General features: G+C 36.8%; 2 protein-coding genes across 8 annotated transcripts in view; one reads left to right on the top strand and one right to left on the bottom strand.

Moving 5' to 3' along the window:
• Window positions 1-1,860: 1,860 nt before the first annotated feature.
• LOC134742195 (X-box-binding protein 1) lies at window positions 1,861-5,417 on the top strand. The gene is made up of 4 exons (XM_063675195.1): window positions 1,861-2,311; window positions 2,719-2,836; window positions 3,346-3,629; window positions 5,181-5,417. The coding sequence occupies exons 1-4, from the start codon at window positions 2,166-2,168 to the stop codon at window positions 5,272-5,274; spliced, it is 642 nt and encodes a 213-aa protein (XP_063531265.1). The 5' UTR covers window positions 1,861-2,165; the 3' UTR covers window positions 5,275-5,417.
• A 1,382-nt stretch (window positions 5,418-6,799) lies between these two features.
• The window catches only part of LOC134742213 (paxillin), a 104,608-nt gene continuing 95,128 nt past the window's right edge, over window positions 6,800-16,279 (bottom strand). For 6 of the 7 annotated variants that reach the window (XM_063675228.1, XM_063675227.1, XM_063675223.1 and 3 more), the window contains one exon: window positions 6,800-12,077. In XM_063675228.1, the coding sequence (XP_063531298.1) occupies window positions 11,811-12,077 (267 nt within the window). In that variant the 3' untranslated portion in view covers window positions 6,800-11,810. The remainder of the gene's footprint in view (window positions 12,078-16,279) is intronic. The other variant, XM_063675224.1, reaches the window with a different exon arrangement.

Here is a 16,279-nt window from a genome sequence, read left to right as displayed (position 1 = left end):
CAGCAAAGCCATAGACATAGTAAAGCACTGGAATAAATGACAGTTAATTATTTTTCTAAATTTGACAGCACACTTGATGCTATTTAAGACATGTGTTTAAACACCCAAGTTTACATTGCAGGGTGCGTCCACATTGAACCAATGTTTACCATCCTCATCTGCCTCTCTATCGCTCTTTAAATACGAGCAGCATACCGATTTTACTCTGGCACAGCGACCTTGTCAGTAGAAAAAGACGGCAAATTTAAAAAATGTAGGCGCGAAGATTGACTTCCCATAGAAAAATGGATTTTGCGCCTTTTCTACTGAAAAGTTGGGTGTTTCACTTATATGACTATGCATATATTATACTATTTTTTGTGTTGCAAGTTGCAAGCACATGTATTATTATATGTGCTACATAATGTGCATGCAACTCCCCGAACTCCCGCTAGAGTTCATCCGGAGGTTGTGGGATTGAACACCGAGTCAATGATAGAACTTGTGTATGAAATACATATATTTTGGTATTTATTTACATCTTATGTTCCTCTTCGGTGACCATATCGGCTGTAACTTAAACTTACTAACCATCCATACTAATATCCATACTTCTATGCATGCATTCGCATTTATAATATTAAGTAGTATATTATATTATAAATGCGAAAGTGTGTCTGTCTGTCTGTCTTCAGTTGAAATTTGGTATAGAGATAGTTTGAGTCCCGGGGAATGACATAGGGTAGTTTTTATCCCAGAAGTCATCCTTTAATGGGGTGAAAAGGGGGGGGGGTGGAAGTTTTATGGGGAATCGATGAAAAGCAGATTGTATTAAAAATAAGCTACCCAAATTACTAACTCCACGCAGACGAAGTCGCGGGCAAAAGCTAGTAATATTATAAATGCGAAACTGTGTCTGTCTGTCTGTTACCTCTTCACGCTTAGTTGAAATTTAGTTGAAATTTGGTATACAGGGTAGTCAGGGTATACAGATAGTTTGAGTCCCGGGGAAGGACATATAGGATACGTTTTATCCCAGAATTCATCAATTCACCCCTCAAGGGAGTGAAAAGGGGGTCGGAAATTTGTATGGGGAATAAATAACCGCTGAACCGATTTAAAGCCTGACCAGGAATAAGTATATGATGACGCGCCATGTTGCGGAATTTCACTGGAACTAATTTTTTCATACTATACTGAACTGTCACCCTATACATGAGAATAACAGCGCCCTCTTGACAATGATCATATATTTCTGGCAACTGGTCAGGCTTTAGATGAAACTTGGTATGGGGACTCAAACTGTCTGACCCTGTGGGGAAGGATATAGAATAATTTTTATCCCCGAAATCATTCCTTAAGGGTGGAAAAAATGGGGTGAAAATTTGTAGTGGACCATTTTGGGGGTGAAGAAGGATGTATTGAAATCCATCCTTTTTTTATTTAAAAATTAAGGTACCCAAATTACGTACTAATTTCACGCAGACAAAGTCACGGGCAAAGCAAGTTAAAAATTAAAACGATTTTAATTTCAATATACAGGCTGGCCCTAAAATAAAATATGGTGACAAAATATTGTTTCCGCATGGGTGATTCCGGGAAAAAAACTATCCTATTGTCACAGCCTATGTCTAATCCACTAATCCTAATTTACTTGTGATCTATATTAACATTAAATGTTATGATAATGACCTTGGTGATATAAATAATGACTAATGTTTCCAATATCAATGTACCATTGTTATTATTATTATTATTCCGCATTACTGTTTATCGTTGCCACGTACCGGTTATTGCCGGTACCACTACCACTGCGCTACGGACTACGCGAGCATTTAAAAACGTATCGTGGTAGGAAGAAATCTTGAACGTCACGTAACTATCTCTCTTTTTCATAGACTGACTGTATTTCGCCATCCTCGTCGTTCGAAATTGTCAACGCGTCGATTCCGCCCCCTGATAACTCTCCGCCAATCACGTAAATCCACGACGCAGTTTCTCGAACGTACAGTACAAATCGAGCTCCTAAACATGAAAGACGCACATTCGGCTCGTTACTCAACTTCTAACAAAGTGAAGTGATTCTAATGCTTTTCAAACAAGCAATTCGCGGTAGTATGCGACCGTCACATTAGCATCAATTGGTATCAGAGTGTTTTGTTTTGAAGAATAGCGTCAGCTTCAAGATGAGTGCTCCGATAATCATTACGGTACCGAACAACTACCTGGCGGTGGATGAGGACACGAAGGTGGTTCTGGAGCCGGCGTCGCCCGCCCCGTCGCGGAAGCGCCGGCTGGACCACCTTTCCTGGGAGGAGAAGATGCAAAGAAAGTAAGTCCATTGACTTCTTTATTTTGCTTGCGTGGTTAGCTTTAGAAAAGTTGGTCGCTTTCTTTTCTACAGAACTACGGTCAGTTAGCGGGCGTTTTGTCGAGTTAGCGCCGGGGACATTGCCCTGGGCTATGTGTACCTATAAGTATGATGACATCTATGCGGCGTGTGTTGTTATGTTATGAGATAAGGAATATAGATAAAAGTTGTAACTAGGGCAGGAGAGTGCATCTATAAAGATATGACGAAACTACAAGCATCATTAAAAATTATATGTCCTTTCTCCTCTTTAAATGTCAACATAGTATTGATTTTAGCTTCATTAATAATTCAAAGTCACCTTTACATGACTCCTGTTTCATGGATATGGTGATATGGATAATAATAACAATATTGTAATGATGCAGGAAACTGAAGAATCGTGTGGCGGCTCAAACGTCCCGCGATCGCAAGAAAGCCAAGATGGACGAGATGGAATCCAGGATCCAGGAGCTGGCTGACAGGAACGAGCGGCTGATTAGTGAGGTTTGTACATGTTAAACAAACAATTTTCTTAAAAACAAGTCCAAAAAAAAAATCCTATGTATAGTTAGAACTTTTTGAATTGTTGTAAATGTAACTCCTCTTGTAAAATTAATGATTGATAAAAAATCTAAATAATAATTGTTGTTTAGAATTGTTATCTGTAATGTAACTTAATAAGAGCTAGAGACATTATATACTACTCATTCATTCCTGAAATACACCTGACCTGACCTGTCCTGAAATAAATACTATTCATTCGTTCATTCATATATCTACACCAACCAAAACCTAATACTTTTTTTACTTGCATACCAAAACTTTGCTAATTGTCAGAGGTGTCTAGAGATTTGCAACTTTAGGTCCCTATTGCAGGTTAAAATCACAATTCAAGTTCTAATTAGGTTTGAACCTTGCCCATGAATTGTCTAAGAACCACTGGTCAAAAATACCTACCACTCTAAAAAGCTCCTAAAAAGCCTGAGGTAAATAAAAAAGCATTTTTTATCCAGGTGGAAAGCCTCAAGGCGCTGAACGAGCGTCTGTTGAGCGAGAACGCGGAGCTGCGCGCGGAGCGCAGTGTCTCGGGGGCCCGGGGACCGGCAGAGTCTACTCCTCGGCAGCAGGATGGGCCCCCGACGGCACTGCGCGCGGCGCGCCTGCTGCTGGCGATGTGTCTCCTCTCGCAGACCTCCTCCAGCACCTCGAGTCCGAAGAGTACCTTGACACCTTACAACAGCTTGCCGACTCACTCATCAAGGAAATTGATGCAGGCAGTTCAGGAGCGGCTCAAGATGTAAGTTATATTACTATATCTTTTATCTAAACAGAAGCTCTACAGGTACCTAGGTTACTTAAAAAATAGGAATTGAATGAGTTAATATTAATGAGGTTTGAAGAGAAACATTTGTAGTAAATCCTCATACTGTTTCTCTTGCCCCAAGCAAAATAAACTATGTTTCTCTTACCCCACCTGACCTTACCTATTTAGATGTCATTTGTGAATGTGGAACTGCACCTAGTTAGATTTGTTCCGTCATCTCTATTTGTACATTCAATAGCTACCTGTACCTACAGTCACTCTATAGTAATTAGTAAACTATCACTCATAATTAGCTGAGTAGGCCGCTTATCAATCTTATCATATCACTGTTTATTGACCCTGAACTCTTGTTTTTAAGTAACAAAGTTAAACAAAAACTTTCCAGTTATGTTTTTGTTTTGGACAATTATTAGTGCATAATATTCAATTATAAGGAAAATCTTTGTTTTTATTATAATCAGTAACAAAATTATTCATAATAATCATATACGAGTAATCAAAAATTCAGAGTTCAACAAAATGCCAATTTATATTAAACAACATTAAAACATGAAATAAAACTATGAAAACGGATTATATCGCGTATATTGAATTTATAATACATCCTGACGTTTCGAAAATTCAATATACGCGATATAATCCGTTTTCATAGTTTTATTTCATGAGTAACTATCGCGAAGACAATATTATTAACATTGAAACACTTAAAAATATCTAAATGGGCAATTCGGCAACCAATATTATAAAGGAGAACCCGTGTAAGGCCGGAAAGCACGCAACACGCGGTGACCTGTGACTAACGTTACTTGCCATTCGGCTGATGCAAGTGCCATACAATCGTGACGTCACGCCTCCCGCCCACCGAGCGAAGGCTTAGCTCTGGCTGATGCAATGTTTTTGTCGTTTTACTTCATGTTTATGACAATGGTATTTATTGGCTAAAGGGATTAAAGTGACATCCTTTGTTTTTAAAATTTAACGTAAATACCTACCTATCTTACATGGTATGTCCTAAATGAGTCACCTAATTTGCATTACAGGAGTTTACTCTTAAGTTTAAATTAAGTGACTAAACCATTCCGGATGTTAAAGTTAGAATGATAGTAATTGAATGATTCAAATGATTTTTAAATTTATTATGTTCGCCATTTTGACATTTTTGTATTCAGCAATGACATTCAAACAAGGTTAAATACATGACTAGAATGAAAATTAATATTTTTGAATAATTTAAAATATTACGAGGGTAATATTTTATTAAATATATGTATATTTTGTAATTAATAATGTAATAATTATAAATACACAAAATGGTACAAATGGTAAGGGTAATACGGAACCCTAAAAGTAAGGGTGTCAAGGTTTCCTCATTAACAAATTATTATTTATTGAGAAACAAGTAGTTTTAAAGTTTTGTCCGCGAATATGAGTCTCTAAGACTTAGAGATAGGGTTGAAAACAGCAATGCCTTTAATTACCGAGTCCTAACAAAAAACTTATTGAAATTGTTATCTTTTGTTGCAGGTCCCAGTGCGGGACACTGGAGAGCGCGCTGAAGGAGCTGAAGTGGTGGGGCCCGCAGCAGAGCACCTGGAACCCAGTGAAGATGCAATCGTAGACCTGAAGCACGACGTGCACAGGATACTGACCCAGCACTCGTACGCGCACCCCTACACTGACGCGCCCGACACGGACACACACAACGACAAGGGAGACATGTTCTACGCCAGTCTACAGGAGAACTGCGTCACCGTTGAAGTGCCATGTGAAGAACAAGTTATCGAGGAAACTCAAATTGACTTGGACTTCCCTGAGCTAACAAAAAGTGCTCCAATTCAAGTCGAAACAGACTTCACATCGCTCACCGATGGCACTATATCTCTAGATGACATGAAAATGCTCTCCCCTATGAGCTTGTCCCCCAGATCTGCAGATGAGGATCTGTTGGCAGTGTCTCCGAGTCATAGCTTCAGCGATTTAGGATATGATTCCATGGCCTCACCGCTCAGTGAACCAGAATCTATGGATTTGTCAGACTTCTGGTGCGAATCCTTTTCAGAACTCTTCCCTGGACTAGCGTAGGGACCGGTTCTGACAGCATTTCACCAAAGACTGACTCGTTTTAAGATCTAAGTTATTGAATTACATAATATAGTTAAGTTTAAAATTACAAAGTTTTACTATTAGAAGTATTAGAACAAATTAAATTATTTTCAGAAAATATTTTAATTTGTTTTTATTTCAAGTAGAAACACTACTATATAAATTAGAAACTGAAATAAATGTCATATACTTACTAAGACTAGCTCGGTATCACCTGAGATGATCCAGTTAGAAGGTCGAACCACTGTTTTACCTTAGGGATGGCCAGGGGGCGCCATAAGCCTTCAGTCAGAAGTGCATATACTTTAAAAAAAATCGACCTATGCCGCTGTGGCCCGGTGGCCGAATGGCACAGGCACCTGCCGCGATAGCAGAGGACGCCGGTTCGATTCCAGCCTGGGGCACTGGAGGCTTTGGTCACTTTTTCTTAGTATATGACATTTATTTCGGTTTACAAAGTTTTATTTAAGTTGTAATCGTGTTTTTTATTGTAAGCTAAGAGCCTATGTTTAAGTGTAGGGATGCGTTTAAGTGCTGTGAAATGAGTCAAATATATCTGTTCTGTCGTATTATCTTGTTTCATTCACTTTTCTAGAACGTTGTAGGCGAAAATGGCTATCGGCTTTCGATCACGTAGGTGGCGCGTGGGCACGTACATGCTTTCATAGTTATCAGTCTGGATTCCCCAGCGATAGCAAAACGACAACCGATAGTTGCTAATATTAGCCTATTAGGTTATGTAAACCACGTAGAGATACGTCTTATGCGAACCCAATAGTTAACGAAGAATTATTTTTACGACTGAATGAAAGACTTCAAGAATTTTACCTGATTATTAAACCAGCGCATAAAAAAACATTTAGCTAATAAAGAAAACTGTCTCAATTATTTTCTGTGTAATTTTTTGAATGATGATTGATTAATTGCGTACTCCTCTGATTTCGTGTAGGTATTCGTATTGCATTATTTTCGCAAGTTATTAAACAAATTATAAAGTAAATTGACCTCGTTATGGGTATTTATAAAATGAAAGTATCAGGTAAAAAACATTAAATATATTTTGTTAAAATATTACAGATTCAATAAAATCGTTCCTTACTCTACGTTTTACATCCATTACGTCTACCCAAGTTACGCGGCCCGTCCACCGCAAGCGAAGCGATTAACATAACATAAGGCCCGCCCAGCTGTTACAACAATACGTATTTACATTATTACCTAGCAATGACCTTGCTACTATGTTTATTCTGGTAATTAACATTCAAAGTAAATATCTGGATGACATTGGCTTTTAGTTACAAATAAAGTATAATTATATCATTAGGCACATGATTTTTAATACTGATAAGTGTATAGGAATCGCTAGCAAAAACAAAAGGAATTATCTGATTTCCTAATCGTTTATAATCAGTTAAAGTAACAAAAACAATTGTCAAGGCTAATTTTAACCATAATCTAAACCAATATGAACATTAACAATTCAACGAAGTGCCTTACAGCAGGCGTTTACGTTCTACCAATTATGTTCAAACAGTTTAAACGCGTTGGCGTAAGGCACAGTTTTAGTTGAACCGTTAATCAGCTGGGCGGACGGCGGCGGCGCCACAACTGCCGGCGTTTGGCACTTGCTCACTACTCCTAGATAACTGACAAAACAAACTGGCGATGGAAGTAACACTACGGTAATAAAACAAGTCATTTCGTTACTATTACATATTAGTTTAGGTAAAAAAAATCTCAAGACTTCATTATAATATCTGTATGAAGTTGACTAAAGTTTAGGTTTGATACGATTTGTACTGTGTAGTTTACTTTAGGTTTGTACCTTCATGGTATAAACATAAGACTATTTAATCCACACAAAAAGTATTAGGCCAAAATTATCATATTATCTACTGCTCTATTTCCCACTAGTTACCTACATATAGTTAAGAGCATATAATTTGAACTCATTCGCCATACAAGTGTTAAATCAGCGCAAAATATATTTCGTTAACTCTATTCCTACCACCATCGGGTGTAGGTATATGGGTTCAGGTCACTTTGTATAAAAGTGACCTCTTGATTGTATGTTTTGGTAACTAGGTACCGAAAAAACCCGGTAGGTATTGACAACAAAGATTTTTTCTTAGTGATAACTACGGGAAGTACTCCTGAATCATGGTCAAATGTCTATGTCAAACATATTAACAACAGTTAAAAAAGAATACACAACTGTGAGATTTACAAAACGAATGTTACTCCCATACACCAATATTGTTAATTATTCCTGCGATAACGCACAGCAATAAAAATATATGAACATAACAAAAGCTATAACTGTACAGCGTTTAACACTAATGGAAGAATTAGAACTTAACAACGCGTTATCGATTATCAAAGCGTATAACATAAAATGCACGTAAAATACGACGCGTCGTTTAAAATACACCTTGACACGGTGAAAATAAGTATCATTATGCATTATTGAAAGGTTGTACCAAGGTTGGTAGGAATCGATATTTCACACATTTCAAACAATGCTTCTAGAAAAAAATATCGGCTTATAGCTCGTAGGCACGTGCATGTCACATCAACAATTAAAAGGTAGAAAGTAAAACGGGTAACTACTTTCGTAATAAGTAGGTATGTACAGTCAGCAATCTTGGACCTTATGCCTTTTGTATTAAGGTTTACGAACTGTCAGTTAACAGTGTGGGCGGTGGTATATCATATCATACCACATAAAGCATAAGATCAGTCGTGTCAATAGCAACCATGAGACAAATGCTGCCACTATTTCTATATTTTGGGGCCTGTAGACGGGGCATATTATCACTGCAATATGTGGCCGGCAACTATTGGTGTATTTCTCTAACATGTGAGTAAGAGAGGGACACCAATAGTTGCCGGCCAAATATTGCAGTGAAAATGTGGCCCGTCTACAGGCCCCTTTATGTGTGTAATATAGACTATCTAATATGGGGAAATTCCACCTACTGTGGAATTGTGCCAACTGTCATTTGTATTTGCAGACAGTTTTATTTTCCCGATGGTTGAGATTGTCCCGATATATTTAATGGCATTTAGCTACCGTTGAAAAAAATCATCACAATACCTACAGGTAAATAACATGAAATTTGGTTGGCAATTAAAGGTTTACAGCCAAGATTTGTTACAATATAAATAACTGTTGAAATGGTATGCTCAGGTGCTCAAGGTACCACAGAATAAGTTAACAGGCGTACTTACAATAATTTGTTATATAATTGCACTTTTGCGTACGAAATGCAAGGCTGTCAGTGAAGCGATTGAGCTAACTATAAGCCGAAATAATTTCAGAAGATTTCATCAGTAACATCCTTACACAATACATTCCTTATTAACACCAGATAGTTCTAAATATTACAAGAGACAGTGATGAGTCATACGTTTTTTAACCAAATGATTTGGAGTCATATCTAGTCTTACTTACTACATGTATCATAGTAGGCAAGTGTGACTCATGTTTCAACATATTGTAACTGGCCGTTTGTATTAGGTCGTAACTCGTGAGTAAACATCTCATCGTCATCAGGGGCCGAAACGCAAATCGAATCTTATAACCTCGTAAGGCCCACCATACAAAGTTTTCCTATTTTTAATTTGAACCTTGTTGTATAGAAGATTAGGGTGACTTTCATTTGTTTTAGAAAACAATGAAACAAAAGAAATACTACTTCAGAACCTTAGTTCAAATTAGATTGAAACAGAGTGTACATTGTAATGCACATTGGGCCTTACGAGGATAATGTATGGGCAAATGATCACGGGACTTTTCGTTTGCGCCAGTCATCCCGATACATTTTTTACTCGTTAGTTTATACTTAAAGTAAGTATTTAATTTAATTTCTATGACAATGGATGATCATTTTGCGTCAAAATAAAATAAGTTGTACTGGCCGCTCCATTGCTTACTAAATATTTTTTTGTCGATCGGTGCCTAAATTCGGTGAAATTCGTCGATCATTTAGTACTTAGTTTTATCACACTACACTAGTTAGGTGTTACTTAGTCAGGGTTTACTAACATCGAGTTGGCATTAAATTCAGCTTCTGTTGTCATTAAGTATTGACTGTTAGACCAAACATTTCTTAGTAGGCCGTCTAAATTGGCATTATATATAGGTATGGATGCGTTTTAGAACTATGCGATTTTAATTATATTAGCAAACACATTTATTTTAGTGAAATAAATGTAATTGTTACATAAATGTTCTTATAGTTGATGTTAAAAGTTATAAAGACAAAGTTCTACAACACAGACATACATATTCTTACGTAAATCAGTTGTATTTTATTTATCATTTACACAAATGAGTTTATAATAATTAATAAAGTAAGTAAATAAACAACACCGTGCCTGCATTTATGTAAGTGACAAACGAATTACAATTACATTATTATTCCTTATTTTATAAATGGTATTATAACATTTATCATTAATTTATGAAATATTGACAATTCATAATTACATGTATTTAGTTGCACAATAACTACTCGATTTCTACTTTTTGTACATTTTCATCGTCTACTCTTATAATAAGAAATTTATAATCACAAATTTCAATAAGAGATTTCGAAAGTCTACTTTTCGGCATAAAACGTTACTACTTTTTGTACTAGACATCGTAATACGGTCACAACGAACATCTTTAGGTATAATGTAAGTGATATAATTATGTAATCACAGTGTGATGTCCTCTATACTTATATTATAATCGATTCGTGTTATCATTAGTTATTAAATCCGTTTATGTAAACAAAATTACTTCCAGATTTCAAAACGTTACACATATCGTATAATAATTAATTAACCTGTCGTCTACCCAAGCCGGAGATCTCCGGCCAAAAAACAGGCATACGCATTTGTCCAACCTTTAAGAAAAGAAGCACCCCTCTTATGTACCCAGGCCGGATATCTCCGGCCAGTATTTTGTACCCCGTAATTTGTTACGGACGGAGATTTCCGGTCTTGATATCTGCAGTCGAAAAGTAGTTTTATTTAATTAAAAATACGTATTATATTCTATTAGTCGTAATCCAATACAAACGCAATGAAGTGAAGTACAGATTGGTGCCGAATATAACTTCACTTTCCAGAAATACGAAGTTACAAACAGTAAGTTACGCGAGTCGGTGCGTCAAACGGTTTTCAAAAGCGTTTAAACAATATTTTTACAGGTATATCCTAAAGTAATATACCTTTGTCGATAACCTATATCATTGAGAGCCAGAATAAATAAAACAAGTTATAATTATAAATCACTATCATAATTTACGAGCATATTTATAGAGAATGTCAAATTTTTCCACATCCTGCGAATGAGCCATGGTTTCTGTAACGTTCTTTTTTTTTGACAGCGTGATGGTAGACGACAGGTTAAACATTGTAATCATTTTAAATGGCAATTGATAAAATAGTGAAAGATACAGTATATTTGTATACCAGATTCTTCTCATTATTTGTCGATATATCGGTCTAATCTATCGTGGTTGTGTCGCCTCATAGCAAATGTTTAAATACTGTGTAGATCTGGTAACAAGTACCAATTTTTACTACTTACTGCTAGTCATGGTAATAGGACGCAGGGAAAATAGGCTCCTGGCGTTTAATTTGGCAATTTAAAAAAGCGATAATGGCATGAAATCACAAGTAGTTTATTGTGATTTTAGACGCAATTGCGACGTCCAGATGTATCTTTAAATCAGCATCTCTGTACTTTACTGAAAGCGTGTTTAAACTTTAACAACAGCGCCATCTCTCGTCTAACTCTGAACATAGCGGTGGTACAGCGAGCCGCGCTTGCCGTGGCATTGAGTCTCGCAGCACTGCCCTTCGTGGAACTTGCGGAAGGACGATGAACAATAATAGGGCTTTTTGTGTCTTATTGTTTCATTACTTATGATTGTATTCCTTATAGGTTCAAAAAGAAATAGAAGCGGCGTCGCACTGTTCGTTGACAGTTTTAATGTTTAATCAACAGCTCTTTACCGAAAGCGCCTCGTATTTGACAACAGCGCCATCTCTCGTCTAACCGAAGAGTTTCTCAAAGCACGTATGACAGTACGGCTTATCGTTCTGTTCTTTGAACGTGCCCTTATTAAGTTGCCTCAGACAGAAGGCGCAGACGAAGTGTTCAGGATGGAACTTGCGGAACATGGCGGTGATGCAGCGGCCGGCGATGGGCTTGTGGCAGCCGGCGCAGAGGGAGCCGCGCTTGCCGTGGTAGTGCGTCTCGCAGTAGGGCTGCCCTTCGTGCTCGAAGAACGAGCCGCCGTGGAAGGGCTCGCGGCATTCCTGGAATGGGATACGGCATTTTTAACACTTATAACTTCACTTGTAACTGAGTAACTAACAATGTAATCAAATCTTGCAAGTCTTTTTTAACCTCCTTTTAATTAGGTTTATAAAATAACTACAAATGACAAAACAATCGATTGGAATTATAGATCTCGGCCGTGTTGCATAATAGACTACAACTAATATTACAAGCGGAACTCCTATTCTAATTCCACTTATTAGAAAAGGAGTTCCGCTTGTAATATTATGCAACACGGCCTTGGTCTAATGTTGGAGACGGAAGACGGATGATGGAACTCTTCGGTGGTTTTAGTAGACGTTTCGTGAATGGGCTCATATGGTGCATTCTGACGAGTCCAATTCTTTGGGGACCAAAAGTACTGTCGCAATGTGTTTTTAAAATTAATTTTATTTACATTTAAGCTACCGTTGTTGTATCTTTTATTTGCTGCACTTGAGCTCAAGTAACGTGCAACCAGAACGCCGTTCTTTTGTGCTATAAGTTGCAAAAAATAGAGTCTATCTCACCTCAGTATATTTACGAGTAGGTATCGATGACTAAGTATAAATAAAGATCAAAGGGTCATTTTAATAATTGCTGACTTGCGAGGTCGACCGTAGGTTCCTACTTCCATGGTCCACTATTTTTTTGTTTAAAAATTTATTGTGTAAAGATGGTTGGCATTGTAAATATCAATAAAACTAATTTGTTCCAAGTGAAGTCAATAGCAAGGTTGAGACGGCGTTGTTTAGACTATTTCGTATAGGTATGGTATAACGTATATCTACAAGCCCGGGTATGCGTAAAAGCATTTTCTGACGAAAAAAAAAAAACTAAAAAAAGGTTGTGATTACATACGATCATAACCATTGTATACATTTTTAACAGGTATAGTTATCACATTAACCGTTATTAACTTTGAGAGTGTAACATACAGCAATTGATAGATAGGAACTAACAAACTTTGATAGGGCTGCTTGTAAGCTTAATGGTAGACATTAATCAAAACCAATTAGTACTAAGTGTGACCTGCTAGAAATAAGCTTCAATTACTATTTGGACCCGCCATTGCTTCCTTGACAAATGAATGACGTTTTTTTTTTAATTGCCCGTGTTGTTTTAAAGAATAATATCTGGGAAATTGAGCTTTGCTCGGAAAACATATAAAATCTCAAAAACGCGCGGTTTCCCAGAAATAAGACCTAGCTAGATCGATTTATCGCCTCCGAAAAACCCCATATACTTATAACAAATTTCACCGAAATCGTTAGAGCCGTTCCCGAGTTCCCCGAAATTTAAAGTTATAAGATGCTTATCGTAATTGAATCATTTGGAGCCGTTATTAATGAATTTTCAAAAGTTTTCGAAGAAGAGAAATTTTTTTTTTTTATTAATACATAGTTTAACACATGTAGGTACAGTCGCCATCAGATATATCGGAGCGGCCGAGGTGGTCAAAAATATGTGAACAAGCACTTTAATGTCTTGACAATAGAGGCGTGTTCAGATATTTGTGAGCGCTTTGGCCGCTCCGATATATCTGATGGCGACTGTACCACATTAACTTTTACGACTACCGATGGTGTTTCGATGACGTCAATAGTGAAACGAACGACGCTCACATGTCATTTGTGAGATACGTCATGTCATTTTACTCCTCTCACGATTCTCGAGACAAATTAATTATTAATTTGCATGTCACTGTGCGAAGATGTACTTTATTCTTATGAGTAAACTTGTTATGAACTACAAACTACATGTACACTGTACATACATTCAACTTCGATAGTTAAGCCACTTTTTAAAAAAGGCGACCCGAAAGTAATGAATAACTATAGACCCATAGCTTTAGTACCCGTATTATCAAAAGTGTTCGAAAAGGCAATGTATATTAAACTAGACGATTTTCTAACAAAGACTAATGTTTTAAACCCGAACCAGTTTGGTTTCAGGAAAAATAGCTCCACCTCTCTTGCATGCTTTACCCTAGTCGAGAATATTAGTAAGTGCCTCAACGATAAACAATCAGTGCTGGCAGTTTTTTTTGATATGAGTAAGGCTTTCGACCTGGTTTGTCATCAAACCCTACTAAATAAAATTGAGAAATACGGTATTAGGGGTAATGCTTATTCCTGGCTACAAAATTACTTGTGCAAGCGTAAACAATACGTTGAAATTACAAAAATTATAGAAAATAAGAAATGCATTTATAAATCTGTTCCAAAAACAACCCATAGTGGCGTTCCACAGGGTAGCGTTTTAGGTCCCCTCTTGTTCCTGCTTTACATTAATGATTTACCGGCATCCCTAAGTCACAACTGTATACTTTTTGCCGATGATACGACATTAATAATTAAAAGTAGAAATAGGAATGACCTAGAAACCGAAGCAAATACTGAAATATGTAAGGTTATTAAATGGCTAGAGGATAATAAACTCAAACTAAACGCAGACAAAACTAAAATAATTCATTTTCAGAACTATAATTCTCCAAATCTAGATCTCAAAATCAATCTAAATTTCGATTTAATAAACACAGTCGACTCAGCCTCCTTCCTTGGTTTGACGATAGACAAACATCTAAACTGGAAACAACACATCGATAACATATGCAGCAGATTAGACAGATTTGTGTTTGCACTACGAAAGCTTAGAACTTTAACATCTAAAGAGGCCGCTCTTTCTGCGTATCATGGATATGTGTCGTCTGTGTTACGTTACGGACTGATCATTTGGGGCAACTCAGTTGATATACAGAGGGCATTCATCGTTCAAAAAAAGTGTATTCGGGCTGCATCTGGCGCTCAATATTTAGCCCACTGCAGACCAATATTTAAGGAGCTAAACGTTCTTCCCCTGCCCTGCTTGTACATATATGAGGTTGTTAAATTTGTCAGAAAACACCCAGATCTATTTCCTCTACATGATGCCGTTCATAATAAAACAAGTGGAAGGTATCCAAGCAAACTATTTGTTCCAAGACAAAAAGTAAACATATTTAGTAAAAATGTTTATATCATGGCAATTAAATTGTATAATAAGATTCCAAATGACATAAAATCACTAGATATAAATAAATTTCAGAAAAAAATGTTTGATTGGTTACTTGACATGTGTTTTTATTCGATCAATGAGTTCCTTAATTATTAATAAACTAATTATTTTATTGTTGTAATATAATTTTAATGTATTGTAATTTATTCCTGACTTAACTACTATTGTGCCAATACCTAGGTAATTATAAGGTTTGTAAAAACTCGATATGTAAATATTAAAATATATTATATGCATGTTAGTAATAATCAAGTAGGTATAGCAACTTAGTTGTAAGTAATACATATTTCTACGCCGATAGAGGCAGAATATGCCGCACTTATTGTAATTTGACCATCTTTGTACCATATTCTATGAAATAAACATTTGTATTTGTATTTGTATTTGTATTTCAGTGAAATGATTAGCTTAGCACTCCTGCATATAACATACCTACATATATCTTATGCAAATAAATGAATTATGAGAGTTGTGAAAAGCCTCAAGACCCTTAAAAGCGATGACCCTTAAGGCGGTTACCTAATTATGATGGAAAAATTTTCAGGTGACGCGATATGGCAGCAAAGAGTATAGAAAACAAGATGCATATAATGTGTTTTCGCTACAAAGCAGGAAATGCCACGAGCTACTGCGTAGCGCTCACAACCAACTTGCAAAATGAAGATTTGTTTACGTCTACAAGGGTATTAAATAAATCGCGTTCGCTAAAGAAGTAAGTTGATCAATTCTTTGGCAAAGGAAGGCTAAAAATTGAGTCTACAGATAGAGAAAAAGAGTAGCATCTCTGATGGTGATGGCATATAATATCGCTCTTGATTTCGGTTTGCGCGCATACCTATCTGCAGTATCTTTATGATGTAAGATTTATGATGTAATCTATCCACTATTTTATTAACGAAATAGATCGCGCTCATTATATAAAAAAAAACCGCGCATAATCGTAAAGCGCGCTGCACGCACATTTTGCACTCAATCCGTGTTTATTTACCGCTCGGCGACAACAGAAATAGCGCCCGCCGAAATACTCCTAGTCTCTAATCTATTGGCCCATAAACAAAGCTGATCTACAACAGCCGCGGCGCAGACGCTGCTGTGACGTCACCACTATTAATACCCTTACAGGAAACCCTATACGTGCAACACT

The sequence above is a fragment of the Cydia strobilella genome, chromosome 6 (assembly GCF_947568885.1).
Source record: "Cydia strobilella chromosome 6, ilCydStro3.1, whole genome shotgun sequence".
In the NCBI taxonomy this organism is placed as follows: Eukaryota; Metazoa; Arthropoda; class Insecta; order Lepidoptera; family Tortricidae; genus Cydia; species Cydia strobilella.
Note: the sequence above shows the minus strand (reverse complement) of the source record. Positions and strands in the feature narration are given on the sequence as shown.